Raw genomic sequence first — 17,825 nt, 5'->3', positions numbered from 1 at the left:
TTCTTCCTTCTAATGATAATGGTCTAGCAAACATCATGCAATATCAACATGAATGAAATCTAGTGGCCCCCAAGCCCCAATTTCTCCTTTGGTAAGCGATGGTCTCTAGTGTTATTGCCATCTCACACACGTGTACACATGGGAGGGAGGCGTGGGAGGGAAGGAAAAGGGAGAGCAAGATTTTCACCATATAAATTTATAACATAGAACCTTGTTTAATGAAGGAGAGAATTGGCCTTTGATGCTGTAGCGGATTTTAAAAAACTTATCCAACGTAAGTATTTTGGGTAAATTCTCAAAGGCTTGTAGCTTCAAATTCAACATCCAAACGTGTATATATATGAAAGGGTATAAACAATCACGTTCAAAATTGTAAAATTTTAGACCAAGGGTACATGCTATATGGATTTGGCGACTCCCCTTGGGTGCCATACATATATCCTTAATAGAATTCCAATTTTCTAATAATAATAAGTGGGCATGAGCTCTCTCTCTATTGACTATGCAAACACCAATAAATCAGTAAAGATAATGCAGACGTTAGCACCACAAGAGAGATGTATCAAAGGCTTTTCTAAAGATCGTGTACTTGTATTGCATCAAACTGTAAAGCTCATGTATTGCAAGATGAAGGCTAGAACCTATTAAGCAGCCTCAATATGAGATAATATGACGCATACTCTGAAACCATAACCTCAACTTGATATAATACAAGGTTTACCCAGAAATATTGTTTTCACTCTTTAAATATCAACTCTTCAACAATTGAATATTGAGGCAAATTTGTTTAAGATTAAGTCAAATGTTTTCTCTAAAGATGAAGGCTTCAGTGCCCTACAAAATACATGCAGCATGGAATACTCCTTTCACATGACAATCTGAATATGTAATACCCACGCTCATCTATTTTCAGTCTTTTGAAAAAAAGACTACTCACAATGGTAACGATAATGTGAAACATCGGTAGAGATCATTAGATTTAAAAAAAGGCATAAGCAATTATAAAGTGAACTAGCCGCTCTTGGTGTCCCACAAATTGATTGACTGTACTATAGTTGAAGCAATCAATGAATGCTGTAAAAGCACCCCTGAAAATTCCAAAGGCCGTTGACCCTCTCAGTTTGCTATGTCACTTCGTTGAAAATAACATGAAATTTCGGGAGGAATGTTGAATGTTCCATAGAGCCTCTGAGGACAACCCTTGGAAAAGGTTTGTACAAGACTCATGTATTAGGAAAGGTATACTGATAAGAACCTTCATTGGAGACTATCTTTTAATGCTTCCAGCAACACTTTAATAGTTTATGTCATGCCTCAAGGCCAGAGTTATTGCCCTGATAAAACTGAAAAATGTTCCAATGGAAGCTGGAGGTGGATTGTTGACCATTTTATAGCAACTTTTAGTGCATAATATTGGGAATACACGGGCGATCTGCACAAACTTAAACCTTGTTGCCATATGAACGTCCTCAAACTTTGGCAAGGGTATTAACTTCTTGGAAACCCACCTTCCAAGAAAAGCATTCATAATAACACTTATCTCACAATACATTTTCTTTCCTCCTTCAAAGTAGTAATTGTTCCAAGACCATGCAGGCTTCAACTGCATTGAAAAGAGGAGGTACCTCCAGATGTTTAACAAAATCTTGACCATGCCAAGAAGGTTGGGCAGCAAAAGTGAGACTAGGTGAAATAGCCTGGCAAAGTACCATGGCCATTCCAGGAGCAATACACAACGTTATAATTGCACTGTTCAAATAGATGATTGTCATGATACACACAGCTGCCAACTTGTGAGCCAGATATATGGGGATTACAAATACAATACATGTGGTAGCTGTGTACATCATTCAGGTCTGCTTAGTCTGCTCTAGTTGGAAGTTCAGCCTGTCAAGCACTGACATTCAGCTGATGGAAAGGATGCACATGTTTACTGGTGCAAATTAAACATGCTAGAACAAGCCATGTGTCAGTAGCTGGCCCAGGAAAGGCCAATAACTCTATCAGCATTGCTATTTGACCAAGGAGTGATGCTGTATCCTATTGACACCTTCATTTGGTGTACCTGGTAGACAACGAATGATAACTACGTCTGGACCTAGAGGTGGCCTGCTCTGTCTTATATTACTACATGAGCAAGAGGGGAGTACAACAATCTCATCCTTTCCTAAACAAGCAATGTCCTGAGGCAAAAGAGCCAATTCAACAGCTACCAAAATTCAGAAAAGAAAAGCCTCAACTGGCTTGTTTATACATTGTAGAAGTAATTAAACATCTGGACCTGCAGCAAAAACGTTGACAAGCCCCCTGAAAACTTGAGCTGAAAGCTGATGGGCAGGAAAAAGCTCCCCATCAACATTCCAAATGCTCTCTTCACCATACGAAGTGAAATTGAACTGTGGAGTCTGCAATTAGCCATCATTGACAAAAACGGTCAGATCTTCAGAACCAGAAGCCTCATAACTTCGGAAAAAACAGGAAAGACCTAAAACAATCATTACAACCAAAAGAACTTTGCATTGCAACAAGTACGCAAACGCATTCCCTGTTTGGCCTTCCTTTAATCAAAGCAATTATTGGACGAAGTTCCTCTTCTTATTTGTCCATCTTGACCCCTCAGCTGAGCCCTCTTGTTTCGGGCCTTCCCCAGTTACCCTCACCCTTTGGTTTGCATTCTGGGTAATTTGTATTGCTGTTACTGTTATATCAAGGCTTCCTATTGTTCCCATTTTCCTTCTCTTTGTTTCATTCCTGGATTGGCTCCCTTCACTGCCACCTTCTCTCCCCTTAGCTCAGTTCCCCTTCTCTTTTCCAGCCCATGGCTTCCTCTTTCCTGCCTCTGGCCTTTCATCCTCACGTTGCAAGTAAAGTATTTCTGTTTTAACTCTCTCCTGCTCCTTCCTATTCCTTAATTTTGTTTTGCTCCATTTGTGGTTCTCCCTCGTGTATATTCGTTTGTCTAGCTGACATAGTGGTATTGCCACTATTATTTGTGCACGGTGTCATGAACTCAGACAAGCAAGGACATGGAAGCATGGAATTTCTTCTCAAGGTGGAGATATTATTTCCTCAAGCATTGCATCCCTCTTATCTTCAAGAATCTCCAATGGTCTGTCCACGTTACTCACAAGGAAACTAATGTATTCATCCTTCTTCCTAAATATTTCCTAATTTATTGATGAAATCGGCTGATAAAATATAGATTATGTCAATCGCCAAATATCTCAGAGCCGCTTTGATTCTGCATATTCAAGAGAAGGCTAAGGCAGCATACATGCATGCAAGACGGCTGACTGCTTTCAGGGAACCTTTTGTAAAAAATACGCCATCATCAGCCTGAGAGCCATCATTATGAAGACATTATGTAGGAAGCATGAAGTTGCTGCTTTTCTTTTAACTCAATTCCTCACGATGAGATCACTACTCGCTTCACCTTCCAATCATCTCAGAGGATTGCACACTTGCCAAAGATAGAATGGCGAGAAGCATAGTGGATGAATACAAGTACACAGCAGGAAGGGGGCCAAAAGACAGCTCCCCATTTTCTAATTGTATAAAAAATGCAATCCTATACCAGAAGAGGGATGGATCTATTGTGCTCTAAAGTGATGTTGTGATCCACTTTACCCTTGCAGGTGCACGCCAACATTGAGGTGACTGACATGGCATGTCAGCAAATATATCCACAAAAATATGAGCGCAGTTGCTGCATTTCCACATCCTTCCCCTAAAAATTGCTTCCCTTTTGATTCATCGACAACTTAATGCATGGATGGCACTTTCTTTCTTGAGCTCTTGGCGCAACTACCTTGCTGGAATAATCTGCATTTGGGTCTGCCAAACCCTGCAAAACCACTGTTTTGCCCTTATCTGCAAAGTGGAGAGTCACGACATTCATGTCAATACTAAACTTCCCCAAGGATGTCATCCAGTCACATCCTAAGAGATGTCAATTGGACCCATGTCTAATGCAATGAGATCTCCTGCAAAGTCATGATCATGAGAGAGTCGCATGGCAACATAGCCTGCTAATCATATGCTGAGCATTAGCAACCTCAACACAACCCATGGTCAATCTCTGTGGCAACAATCCCCACCTTCTGCAGGGTCTTGGTGTTGATGAAACTGTGTGTGCTCCCTCTGTGCACAAGCATATGAGTAGTCCATTAATCTAAGTGTCTCAGCACTCTTGGCACCCATCAATGCATCAAAATATGTTGGGTGGAGTATGTGCTGAGCATCCCCATATTGCTCTCCTCATCTACAGGGGCATTTCGATCAGCATCATACCATACATGGAACGGCATATCAGCATGATGCTCAACAAAAGCAACTCTAGAAGTACGCATGGAACAACCCTATTGGGCTGGACCCTATGTATGTGATGGGCATGCCCTCCAAGGTGACGAGTACCACCTGGTTCAATGCGAAACTCAAAACCACTCCCAACTCCACTACTGACTGTGTGCTCCACCTGTCTCCTCATGAGTCACATCAAGCATCTCAGGAGCATCCACCAACTCCTCACTCATCATCAGAGAGCGCTATGACCATTATAAGTTTGGCTGTCCCGGTATTCCTCATGCTGCATACCTCCCTGTGCTCAGGAGTCAATTTCTCACCACACTTCAAGCATAGATTTGCCTGCTTTCTGCTGTCCATGATGGCTCTGGTATACTGTTTAGTGTCTGATTTTTCTGCTACAACATTAGGCTTCCCTCTTGGCTTTGCATCGGGATGTCTATAAGGCCCTGCATGATGCATTTTGCTGCCCCCTATTGTTGGGTACCTGGGAAACGGGGCTGCTATAGCCTTAAAAGTCTTCAAAGGACCTAAGGATCTATGGGTCTGTGAAAAACAGATACTATGTGCTGGAATAGGGTTGATCACCTCCCCATCTATAGGCCCCATATGAGGAGAGAAAAGGGGGGGTGAACCATACGATGACATGGCTGCCACATGGGCAGCATCTTGACTGCCATGTGGGCAGCATGCTCACAGTAAAACACACTGAGATGGGGCTGCCACATGAGCAGCACAGGGGCTGTGACACGTCCCAGCACTCCTGAAACCTCTGATCTGCAAGCAAACACAAGAACACACACAACGTGAGAAAACTGAGCAGGCTGCTCACCACCCAACCATGACATCTACGGGATGTGATCCCGAATTAGGAGATGTCCCCTGGCTACTGGCACGACCTCCCAACCAGATCCAAACCAGCCTGGTGTCCCATACCACCAGGTGGCGCTGTGAAGCCTGGGATCTGCTGCTAGGTCTTGGGCTACGCTATGATGCAGGCGCGCGTCCGCGACTCAATCCAGGATCAGACCTAGCACCTGGGAACGAAACTTGCTCCCATCGGCTCCCTCAGAACTGAACCTCTGGGCCCCTTTTATAGACTCGGGCCCGAAGCGCCAAAAATAGCGACGATCTCTAACGGGTTCGTACCCTTGCCACTCAACCTGAGAATCAAGCCTGCCTAGCTCTAAGCCTCCCCAAGCTAACCGAGCTAGTCTTGTGTACCCAGTACACGTCAGATACCAATCCGTGCACATGACATACTTCCCCTTCTCTAAGAACTCACTCCTGAGTTCGCTAAAAAACCCGGGAATGTTCTTTGGAGATTTTGTAATGTCTCCCATGTTGCATCTTCCACTTGATCTTGTATTCCGTGATAGTTCTATTACGAATCTGTCTTTCACGAAACTCAAGAATACACTCAGGTTCGTGGGGAATAAAAGTCAAATATGTAACTTCTATTATTTCTTGAGGAGAAACAAGTTGATCATCCGCACCCAATACTTCTTTCAGTCTTCTAACATGAAAGACTGGATGTATTTTAACATCAGGAGGCAATTCTAGTCGATATGCAACTGGTCCAATTCTTTTAATAACCTTGAATGGACCACAGTATCCGGGGGATAATTTCGGAACCAAACCAGTACTTAGGCTCTTGGATTCCTTGGGAATTCGCAAATATACCATCGTTCCTTCAGAGAACTCTCTAGGTGAACGATGTCTATTAGCATAAAATCTGTCCCGATCTTGGACACTTCTAATAGACTCTTTGGCAAACTGCAACATTTCCTGCATGTCTTGCAAGAAGGTCTTTCCAGCATCATTTTGAATTCCTTTTAACCCAACCAGAACTCTCTAGGTGAACGATGTCTATTAGCATAAAATCTGTCCCGATCTTGGGCACTTCTAATAGACTCTTTGGCAAACTGCAACATTTCCTGCATGTCTTGCAAGAAGGTCTTTCCAACATCATTTTGAATTCCTTTTAACCCAACCATAACTGGTGACTTAGGTTGAAACCTGTACATAAGCATGAAAGGACTGTAACCAGTACTCGAATGCTTTGCACTGTTATAAGCAAATTCTATCATAGGTAGATAATCTTCCCACGAAGACTCTCTCTTAGAAGCATATGCTCGAAGCATATCTTCAACCAATTGGTCAACCTTCTCTGTACTGCCATCGGATTGTGCATGATCTGAGGAACTCATACTTAGAGTAGTTTCTAACTTCTCAAAAACAAGTGTCCAAAAGTTACTTGTAAACTTTGAGTCCCTGTCACTGACTATGTCAGAGGGCAAACCATACAGCTTAAACAAGTGGTCCACAAACTCGTGAGCCAGCTGAACAACTGAAATAGTTGTTCTAGTAGGTAAGAATCTAGCCATTTTTGTCAGACGGTCGACTATGACCCAAATGGAGTCATGACCCTTGCGCGTCGAGCCAAACCAATGATAAAATCCATGGAAATACTTTCCCATTTATTACCTGGAATTAGCTATGCCTGTAATAAACCCCCGCTTCTAAGGCATTCTGCCTTAGTAACTTGACAAACCCGACAACCTACTACATAGTTTTCAATAAATGCACGCATCTTAGGCCAATAAAAGGTATGCTTCACAAGAGACAGAGTCCGATTAATACCCGGATGTCCAGCACTAGGAGCATCATGACACTCCCAGAGAATCTTGGATCGAAGTTCCAGAACATTTGGCACACAAATCTTTCCATTTCGGAACAGCAAGCCGTTCCTAATCATCCACTGACCTCTCGCCGCCTGTACCGTAGGTGGCACAATCCCTGAGTCCTGGTCAACCATGGAGCTCCCATCTTGGACTCTCTGCCGATAAGAACTGAAATGACTATCAGTTGCGCGAAAGCCCTCTCAAGGATTGAAATATATCTGAGGATATTTCCGTAAATGACATAGCATTTACAAACTTGACTCGACTTAAGGCATCCGCCACACTATTCAACGAACCCTTTCGATAACATATTTCAAAATCAAAATCTTCCATAATTCTGCCCATCTAGCTTTCCGTCCCCTCAATTCAGACCCATCATACACATACTTAATTGATTGATGATCAGTCAATACAAGAAACTTCAAACCATACAAGTAGTGTCTCCAAACCTTAAGGGCATACACTACAGCATCGAGTTCCTTTTCTAGTATGGGCCAACGATATTGGGTGTCGTCTAGCTTCTTACTCTCAAAAGCTGCAGGTCTTCTCTCTTGGAATAGAGCTGCCTCAATCGCAAAATCACTCGAATCGGCCTCTAGAACATAAGGCCAGGTAGGATCGGGTAATGCAAGAACGGCTACTTCCTTGATAGAAAACTTCCAGGTTTCAAAAGCCTTGTTCAATGCATCATTCCAAGAGATCGGCTGGGTAGACCTGCATTCACGACCTTTCAATATGTTTGTCAGGGGTGCCGTGATGTGTAAATAATCACGCACAGACTTCCGTAGAAATACCGTAAATCCTAGGAAAGAACGAAGTTGTTTCACAGTCTGAGGGATCGGCCATTCTAAAACCTTCTGGATACGATCCAGATCAATGCTAATACCTTCAGAAGAAATCTTGTGTCCTAAGTAAATGATCTTCTTCATAAAAAAGTCACATTTACTCATCTTGGCATAGAGCTTATGCTGTCTTAGGATAACTAAGACAATCCGGAGGTGTTCTATGTGATCCTCGAGCGTTCGGCTATATACCAAGATGTCATCTAAGAACACTACAACAAATTTGCCCAGAAAATCTCGGAACAAATCGTTCATCATTTGCTGAAGGTGGCAGGAGCATTGGTCAAACCAAAAGGTAACACAAGAAACTCGTAGTGGCCATACCTAGTTCGGAATGCGGTTCCATCTATGTGTTTAGCATAGATACGGATTTGGTGACAACCCGTACGCAAATCAATCTTAGTGAAATACTTCGCTCCGGCCAAACGGTTTTGTTAGATCATCGGAACGAGGTAGAGGGTATCGATTCTTAGTTGTCACTTTATTCAATCGTTTATAATCTATACACATTCTCCATGTAGAATCTTTCTTCTTTCTTAAGAGTACAGGTGCTCCCCAAGGTGGTTTACTTGGGCGAATATAACCCATATTCAAGTAATCCTATAGCTGTGAAGCTAACTCATCCTCCTCAATCTGGCTCATCCTATAAGGTGGAACACTAGTAGGTTGAGCCCCAAGTACTAAGTCTATGCGATGATCTACTGCCCGTTCTGGAGGTAAACCTTCCGGCAGTTGAGCACGGAATACATCCATGAAATCATCTAACAACGTTCACAGTGTTCAAACACACTTAAATCATTCTTGTTATTAACAGAGACAACAAATGAAGAAAGCGGAATCAAAACACACTGATAGACACCATAATGAGAAGTGTTTAATATATTCCGACGCTGCATCGCAGATACAATAGGTCCCTGAGAAGAGGGAATATTATCACACTGAATACAAAATTGGGTGTCCTTATCCAAAAAAGAAAGAGTATGTTCCTTCCATCCAATCCGAATATCGTGGGTTTTAAACCACTCTATTTCGATTAACAAGTCCACATGCTCCAAGTGCATGACATAGCACGTAAGAGCCGCTGTGTATTCTTGAATCCAGATAGAAAGTGCTTCAATCTTGCGATCCCAAAAATGCTTCCCAGCTGGAAGCTGCACCCCATAGGTGTGATCGCTAGGTATCGTGGACAGCCCCATCTTCTGCACAAGTTTGTAATTAACAAAGTTGTGAGAGCTGCCCGGGTCAAAGAGAATGTGAACTCTTTGGTTCCTAACTTCTCCATAAACTCGGAAAAGATCATGGGAACCAAATAACGAAGTATTAAAAGTGCGATTATAAGAAAGTGGGCAGGTAATGACATTTACAGAAATACCTGTCATCGCAACTTGATTAGCTCCCTTCGCTTTGGTACTTGTACCCGCCTGGAGCTTCGGTCCCAGCGCTTGCTTTTGGTTCTTGCGCTTAGGACAATCATTCTTAGTGTGGCCCCGCTCCTCGCAGAAGAAGCAACGTCCTTCCTTCTTTAGCTTCAAGGTACGAAGGAAACTGGCACGACCATTCTTCGCCTGAGTCAAGTGTTTCTTGGAGGCGGTCTATAGACTTCGTCTCCCCGGTACCAGTGGTAGACTGGAAGAACTTTCACTTGTTCTTCCCACCCGTGTCGGCAACTGTGGTTCCCTTTGCACTGGCCATGGTATCATCATAAATACGCGCGTAATTCATGGCCTCTTGCAACGTGGTACACTTGTTGTTCTTGATTTGTAACTTGTAGGAGCCAGGCAAACCATCCACTAAGAGACCTAACAAGGTCACTGGGTCCAATCTTTGTAGCTCTGGTCTGCAAATCCCGAAACCTCTATAGATAAACCTCAAAAGTCAGATTCAGCTTGGACATATCGAGAGCTTTGAGCTTGCCTACGATATCGTAATCTTCCTCCTTCTTCAGAAACTCTTTCTTGAAGACCCCTTTGAAATTTATCCATGTTGCAGGCTTAGGTTGGAGTTCCTTCCACCACAATAAAGCCTTTCCTGACATAAACCCAGCTGCAAGCTGTGTTTTCTTGTCATCTAGATAAGGGTGAAACTGGAAGTATACTTGCCACTTGTGCAACCAAGTGTCAACAACCTCCTTGGTACGAGACTTTTGATCTCCGGGAAAAGGATCTGGAGTGATGTTCGGACCTAACACTGAAGCCATGGCATCCACATGCATGAGCGCCTGAACAGTGCTAGTCAAAAGTGTGAGTGTAGTTTGAATCCCTTGGAGTTGCTACGTCAACCCCGTTTAATTCGCGTTAACTTGCTCAAACTTTCCATCAAGAGCAATGGTGAATTCACTGAAGGCTTTCTTCGTAATCAGATCGTCGTAGAGACCTTGGTCATCCTCCGCAGGGTAGTTCAAATCCTGGTCACCCATCGCAAACTCAGGATTTACAGAATCAGTCATGACTGAAATCTGATCTGAAAAAGGAGTGAACTTAGAGAAGTGACAGGTGGGATCGAGGCTTGAAGGAGAGTGGAGCAGAGAAAAAAACTGTCCCAAGAGGAGGTGACGAAAGAAGAGAAGCTGGCCGATAAAAAGGGGTACAAAGCTGACGATCAGCTCGAGTCAATGAACCCAGAGACTCCCCTGCTGGTCCCGCTGCTGGCTGTGCCGTACGGAAGTCTGCTGCAAGCCATCCCTAGGTGACGAAAATCCGCTAGGGGTGTGGAGGGGTCTTCTTGCGCGCACTAGCATGAGCTGAGGCAGAGCTAGGATCTCGCCAGGCTATAAAGTAGAAGGTGCAGCTATTTACACAGCTATGCTTTCTAAAAAAGCCCACCCTCCCAACTTGGAGGGTTGATGCTTTTTTTAGCATGCCCACCCTCCCAAACTTGGAGGGTTGGTGCTTTTTTTAGCATCAGCCTCCCCGAACAGCAGCCTGGCCGAATCCTGCTCTAGCCTATGGCGCACCCCTCTACACGCACCTACCTGCGTCACCTTCTCACTGCGCAGCCTTGAGCAATACACCGAATCCCCTGGGGTTCCCCTCAACCCTTCACCTGCCAAGCAGCCCCTCTCATGCCTCTCCTACAATCCTCTCCACTCTCTCCTAGCTACACCTCACACTCTCTCACGTAACCCCACTTAGCAGTCTTGAATTCATCCTCTCTCTCTTCTTCCTACCTTTTCCCTAAATCTTAACCACTTCCCATAGCCGATGGACCAAACAAGCACGTGCAGCACAAATTTCGAAATTAGGGCATACTTGGAGGAACAAATCGTCCAAAATTCTTGGAACAGAAGTTCCTACCTCAGGAGCTGGCTCTGATACCAACTGACACGTCCCAGCACTCCTGAAACCTCTGATCTGCAAGCAAACACAAGAACACACACAACGTGAGAAAACTAAGCAGGCTGCTCACCACCCAACCATGACATCTACGGGATGTGATCCCGAATCAGTAGATGTCCCCTCCGAGCCACGAGCTGAGCTACTGGCACGAACTCCCAACCAGATCCAAACCAGCTTGGTGTCCCATACCACCAAGTGGCGTTGTGAAGCCTGGGATCTGCTGCTGCATCTTGGGCTATGCTATGATGCAGGCGCACGTCCGCAACTCAATCCAAGATCAGACCTAGCACTTGGGAACGAAACTTGCTCCCATCGACTCCCTGAGAACTGAACCTCTAGGCCCCTTTTATAGACTCGGGCCCCAAGCGCCAAAAATAGCGAAGACCTCTAACTAGTTCAAACCCTTGCCACTCAACCCGAGAATCAAGCCTGCCTAGCTCTAAGCCTCCCCAGGCTACCCGAGCTAGTCTTGTGTACCCAGTACACGTCAGATACCAATCCGTGCACATGACAGGCTGCCATGTGGGCAACGAGACCAAAGACTTACATGGCAGTGGGGAGCCACCATGGTGGATAGAACTGGTATGGCTGTGCCACATGGCTATCTGCAACGGTAGATCTGTGCAGGGATTACAGGCTGGAACAGGGCGATGACAGCAGCGCTGATGTCAGCAGGTAAGTATGAGGTGTTGCATGGTTGTGTACGAAGTGTTTGATGAAGATCCAGAGGGTGGAAGAACCCTGGAACAGGGGTGAAACAACAGCAATGGATTGCGCCTGGTTTTGGTCAGGTTTGAAGGGCCAGAAGAAGAAGGGACAGGTTGGGTATTAGGGCAGGCCTGTCTAGGCCAGTGGCCAGGCGGGGCCTACATGCCTCTGCATATGTGGCCCCACCTGGGGCTGATCTACAGATCAGCAGGTCAGTTGGGGGTGGGTGGGTGGGCGTGTGTGTGTGTGTGTGTGTGTGTTGGGGGGGGGGGGGGGGATGTGTTTGGGTTGTCCCACTCCCCACTACCAGGTCGGTTTTATGGAGGGGAATTTGGCCCTAAAAAAGGGAGGCCTTTGGACCTCACTTCTCATCATCTAGAGCAGCAAGTCTTCAGCAGAAGAACAGGGGGGGGGGGGGGGGGGGGGGGGGGATGTGTTTGGGTTGTGCCACTCCCCTCTACCAGGTCGGTTTTATGGAGGGGCATTTGGCCCTATAAAAGGGAGGCCTTTGGGCCTCACTTCTCATCATCTAGAGCAGCAAGTCTTGAGCAGAGTGGAGCATGGGAAAGGCCAGCCAGAAGAGCTTCCGCAAGTCCAAGGGAGGTGGCACAGGGCAAGCACACATAGCTCACAGGAAGCTGCCCACCTAGGCTGACATCCAGGGCAGCAAGTTGGAGAGATCATAGCATGGAGACTAAGTCTACAGAAGCTCAGTGAGGAACACGCGGGCTCAGGGATCTAGAGGCGGCCAAGGAGATAAAAGGACAACTTTCGGTAAGATCACATGACCACAGTTTGTCCCACTCCCCTCTACCAGGTTGGTTTTATGGAGGGGCATTTGGCCCTATAAAAGGGAGGCCTCTGGGCCTCACTTCTCATTATCTAGAGCAGCAAGTCTTGAGTAGACTGGAGCATGGGAAAGGCCAGCTAGAACGGCTTCCACAAGTCTAAGGGAGGTGGCACAAGACCCGTACACATAGCTCTCACGACGCTGCCCACCTAGGCTGTAAGAAATCCTAGATTTACTATATTTAGAAATGTGCTTAGGAACAGAACGGAGACTGAAATAGCAGAGAACAAGGAATATTTGTATTGCTTGAGTGTCTGTAGTATCTGTAGTCCCATACAATTGGTTCTCTCTTATATAGAGAGTGAAGAGTCACACATGAAAAGGTGTGTACCCCAAAGTGTATGTGCATGAAGAGGTGTGTACTCCTTGTGAAGGGTGTGACCCTTGATGAGAGGGTACATTACTATAGGAATGTCTCTTGTGAAGGGTTGTGCCTCATAGGAAGTGTCCCGTCGAAAGGGCATACCCTTCCACAAGTGTCCATTCATCAAACCATCAAACCATTCATCTGAAGGAGGTGGAGAGTACCCTGGAGAAGCTGAAGCTGAGGGGTAAAAATCTCTCCAAAGATGGACAGCAAACTCGTGAGGAATATCGGTTTCTGGGTATCTTCATTTCTCGTGGAACACAACCTGGACTGTGCTGAGGAAGTAATGTAACTGAGGTGCCTCACGCAGAAGGATAGGATGTGGTCCAAATCACTAGGAGGGCACGTGACACAGAAGACCCAGGATGCAATAGCTCCGAAATGGGCTGGTTGTGCAATTTGAACACGATATTGTGTGGTAGATGATGCCTGAGGTGTCCTTGAAAGGCTGGGTGAATTACCAGGGGTTTCCATGCTTTAAGGAAGCATCTTTCATTTGCTGTAATTTGATAATGACAAGAGAATCCTTAGAAGTCATTTAATCTGCCAATTTGTTGCGTAGAAAAGGCCTGCAGATTTCTGTCCGGAGGTCCATGTTGCAGTGGTTGGCGAGGAGCAGATCTGGGCCTGGCTGGTCGGGATTGGAAAACAGGAACATGGCGCATTTAACAAGCTGTCTTCATCGCGATAGGAGGCTGAACCGCTGCTGATCTGGCAAGTAAGGTGGCGAAACAAAGGGGGGCAGGCTGTCTATGGCGAAACAGGCTGCAGCTTCCAATGCTGTATCGTGATAAAGACTGGCCAAACAGGTTGCAGGTTTCCAAGGGCTGTATCGCAATAGAGGCTGGCGAAACCAGGCTGCAGGCTTCCAAGGATGATTTGCGGCAGCAATGGCAGGGACTGGCGCTGATCTGGCGCTGCAGGCTGGCAGGGAACCAGGGCCGAAAACTGGCGAGGGCAGGGCAGCAAACCGTCAAGGGGCAGGGGCTGCAGATGGCGAGGGGTAGGGCAGGCAGCAAAACGGTGAGGGCAGGGGCTGCGTAGGGAGGCAGACCTCCTTGACGAAATTTGTACAGGCGTTGAAAATGGAGCGTCCCTTTTGTTTTTCGTTTGTGGCTGCCTATGGTGGGTGGTTGCCCAGAAAATTAAAGGGTGGGTTTATTTAACCCTTGGGTAGTCTAGGGTTAGACCTAAGGTATGGGGCTGGGTTTTAAGCCCTCTAGGTACCCTTTTTATAAGTGCTTGGTGCCAAAAGGTGTGCCTATTCTAAGGGGTGTGACCCTTGGAATAGGTGTACCTTTTCATGAAGGGGTGTGACCCTGTTTTCAAAAGGGGTGTCCCCACATGAAAAGGTGTCTCCTTTTTTTCACGATGGGGTGTGTCCCTTGGGTGAGGAGTCAAAACTCTTCATCAAAAGGTGTGTCCAATGGTGGAAGAGGTGCGTCCCTTGGTTTTGGGACAGCCCAAGCACATGAAAAGACACGATTTTTGTCGTGTCCATTCACATCAACTCGTGATGTGTGGGAGATGGAGAGGCCATTGATGACTTTAGGCAAGGTTGGCGCTAAAAATTTTTACGCTCATTCTCTCCATCTCCTCCATGCACAATGTGCACGGATATCCTTCTAGCGGAAAGAGATGTATCAGATAGGCGCTAGAAGGTGGGGGCATTTCCTACAGGCAGGAGCGAAATTTGCTCTGATACCACTGTAAGAAATCCTAGATTTACTATATTTAGAAATGTGCTAAGGAACAGAAAGGAGACTGAAATAGCAGAGAACAAGGAATATTTGTATTGCTCGAGTGTCTGTAGTATTTGTAGTATGTCATCCATACAATCGGGCCTCTCTTATATAGAGAGTGAAGAGTCACACATGAAAAGGTGTGTACTCCAAAGTGTATGTGTGCATGAAGAGGTGTGTACTCCTTGTGAAGGGTGTGACCCTTGATGAGAGGGTACATTACAATAGGAATGTCTCTTCAATAGAATGTCTCTTGTGAAGGGTTGTGCCTCATAGGGAGTGTCTCGTCGAAAGGGCATACCTTTCCACAAGTGTCTATTCATCAAACCATCCATAAGTCTAGATATATAGAAAGGAATACGTCACAGATCGTGACATAGGCTGACATCCAAGGCAGCAAGTTGGAGAGATCACGGCACGGAGACTAAATCTACAGAAGCTCAGTGAGGAGCACACGGGCTCAGGGATCTAGAGGCAACCAAGGAGATAGTAGGACAACTTTTGGTAAGATCACATGACCACAGTTTAGTGGGACTCTGGATCTGTCTTTTGTATTGTGTCTATTTGAGAACGAAAATATATCTTTTGTTGGTGCTATATCTCTCTTGGACCATTGTCTATTTACTGGCTCACACACACACATGGTTGTGAAGTACACATAAGGAAAGAAGTTTTGGATTCCGTAGGTAAACACTTCCGTGTGTAATTCTTAGGAAGCTCTATCAGTCTTCTGCTGTGGGATACCCTCTGTATAGGTCATTTCTAACATGGTATCACAGCCCCGATCGGAAGTTCATGGAAAGTGGAGCTTGAAGGCAAGGACCTTGCAGAAGGACGACCTTGATTCATTGCTCAGGGGAATCTACTTCTACGTCTTGAGGATATTGCCCTTGGGGGCTTAGGTTCAAACAGGTGTACAACACTCTTACTCTATTTCTTTTTAGTTCATTGTCATGGACAACAGATATCACATCCCTAATTTTTTTGACAAGCCTGATGGGACCAATTACCCATTGTGGAAGAGGAGACATTTAGTGTTGAGGGAGACTTGGCAGATTGCGATGGGCAAAGAGTTGATACCTCAGACCACGATGACTCTAGCGACATCGATTGCATTGTCAGTGACTACACCAGTAGATCCTATTTTGGTGAGAGCCTGGCATATATGATTGCAGATGTTAGAAACATGGTGAGAGAGAGAGAGAGAGAGGCTAGGGAGTCAGGAAATGGTAGACAATTGTAGAATACATGAAGGCTTTCATTCATTCATCATCACTAAATGAGACAAGTGAAGTACAAGCCTTTTAGGCTACACACTCACACACTTGCACCAAGTGCTATGGAATAAGCCCCATAGTGACACGTGGCACTCACACATGAACTAGTACTAGATCTCCTAGTACTACACACCAACACATCACATCAACACACTCTTTGGCTATGGTATCTCTAACACCCTCCTTTAGAGCAAAGAGTGAGACCTAACAAGCAAAGAGTAGACCAATCCCCCCTCCACCGCAATCCTCCACCGCAATACTGCAAAGAGCAAGTCCAACTATCCAACACCTCCCGTGTGATAGTGACTTCTCAGTCAACTTGCGAGACCGGCAAGGGCAGACCATCACTTGTCACCCCCCCTTACTCTGAACGGTGGTCAATACCATCAAACCAAAGTAAAAGGCAATACATTCATTTTTGGGAGACAACCCAAGGCATAGTACCTCTTATTGACTCCAAATACATTCAGTTTAGAGGGACTCAACACAAACACATATAGCATAGAGGGCCTAGAAAGCCCAATAATCCCGATCATCAGCTCCTCAAATGAGAGGCCATGAACCTCGGCTGTCGCCGCTTGTATCTTCTCAGGGGGCTCTTCAAGTTCAGCCTGTTCTTCAACAAGGAGATTGGCATGGTGCTTCTCTTCTTCCTATTCCTTCTTCTTGAAGCGATGAGCTTCAATATGTCCTTCCCTCTTGCAAACCTACAAATAATATTCTTGTTGGTCTTCCACTTTCTTGTGGAAACAAATGTGTGATCACCAGGAGAGGCAAGAGGGGCTTCCTTATTACAACAGTCCTTCTCAATGAGTAGAGCCACCATATCATCAAATGTGGTAGTGGCAAGGCGAACTACTTCAAGAGTTTGCTCAAAGCGGGATATTCCATTCATACTCTTCATAAGAACAGCCATCTTATCTTGATCATCAGGCGGGCTCTTCAAACTTGAAAGTTGTTGAGCAAGAGCTTAAAACCTTGCTAGATGATCACTCAACTCATCACTCTCTTCCATTTCAGATCATAAAACTTGAGCTTCAAAAAGACTTTAGAGTTGGTTATTTTATTACCAAACAATGCCTCAAGGCAATCCCAAATCTCCTTAGCTGTTGACTTAAAGTCTACATGATGGATGAGAGAGTCGGCCAAGCAAAGACCAATGAGGGCAATGGCCTTTGCATTCTACTGTTTCCAAAGCCTTTAGTGTTGCTAATCAAGTAATTCAACTTTATCGTCCTCAACAACATCCCAAACGCCTTCACGCATACGAAGCAGCTGCATCTTGGTTTGCCATGTGGGAAAACCTTCCCACTTGGAACTTCTCCACAAGCAAAGAACTAGAAGACAATGAAGTCATGATAACAAAGACCTTGATGAAGGTGGACGACAAGCTGAGATTAAGGACCAGCAAAGAAATGGGCTGGTCTCGGGCAGATATAGGTGTCTAGTGGTGCTTCAAATGCCCCAAAATGCAGAACTGAGTGAACCCAAGTCAAATAACAGAAAGTATATACCCTGAAATGCAAGAATGAGCCAAGGGAAGAGCACTTGTGGACTTGATGACTGCTCAAGATGCTGTAGCACGGGTCCAAAATCCTCAAAAAGGTACCTTAGGGTCGCCAAATGCAGTACCAAAATGCACGTTAGAGGCTAGGAGCAGCCCCGAAAATGCTTCTGGAAGAGGCGTTTCTGCAGCAACAACCCTAAGATGCTCCAAA

The 17,825-nt window shown here is 45.4% G+C and overlaps 1 protein-coding gene across 7 annotated transcripts in view; it reads right to left on the bottom strand.

Annotated features, from left to right (window-relative positions):
• Nucleotides 1–979: 979 nt before the first annotated feature.
• ACD5 (Diacylglycerol kinase family protein) overlaps nucleotides 980–17,825 on the bottom strand; it is a 74,899-nt gene continuing 58,053 nt past the window's right edge. For 6 of the 7 annotated variants that reach the window (XM_087390538.1, XM_087390539.1, XM_087390536.1 and 3 more), the window contains one exon: nucleotides 981–2,405. In XM_087390538.1, the coding sequence (XP_087246664.1) occupies nucleotides 2,268–2,405 (138 nt within the window). In that variant the 3' untranslated portion in view covers nucleotides 981–2,267. Of the gene's footprint in view, nucleotides 2,406–17,825 lie in introns of all 7 variants that reach the window. The other variant, XM_087390537.1, reaches the window with a different exon arrangement.

This window comes from Dipteris shenzhenensis, chromosome 19 (assembly GCF_047967505.1).
Source record: "Dipteris shenzhenensis isolate YYH24624 ecotype China chromosome 19, Dip_SZ_1.0, whole genome shotgun sequence".
Lineage (NCBI taxonomy): Eukaryota > Viridiplantae > Streptophyta > Polypodiopsida > Gleicheniales > Dipteridaceae > Dipteris > Dipteris shenzhenensis.
Note: the sequence above shows the minus strand (reverse complement) of the source record. Positions and strands in the feature narration are given on the sequence as shown.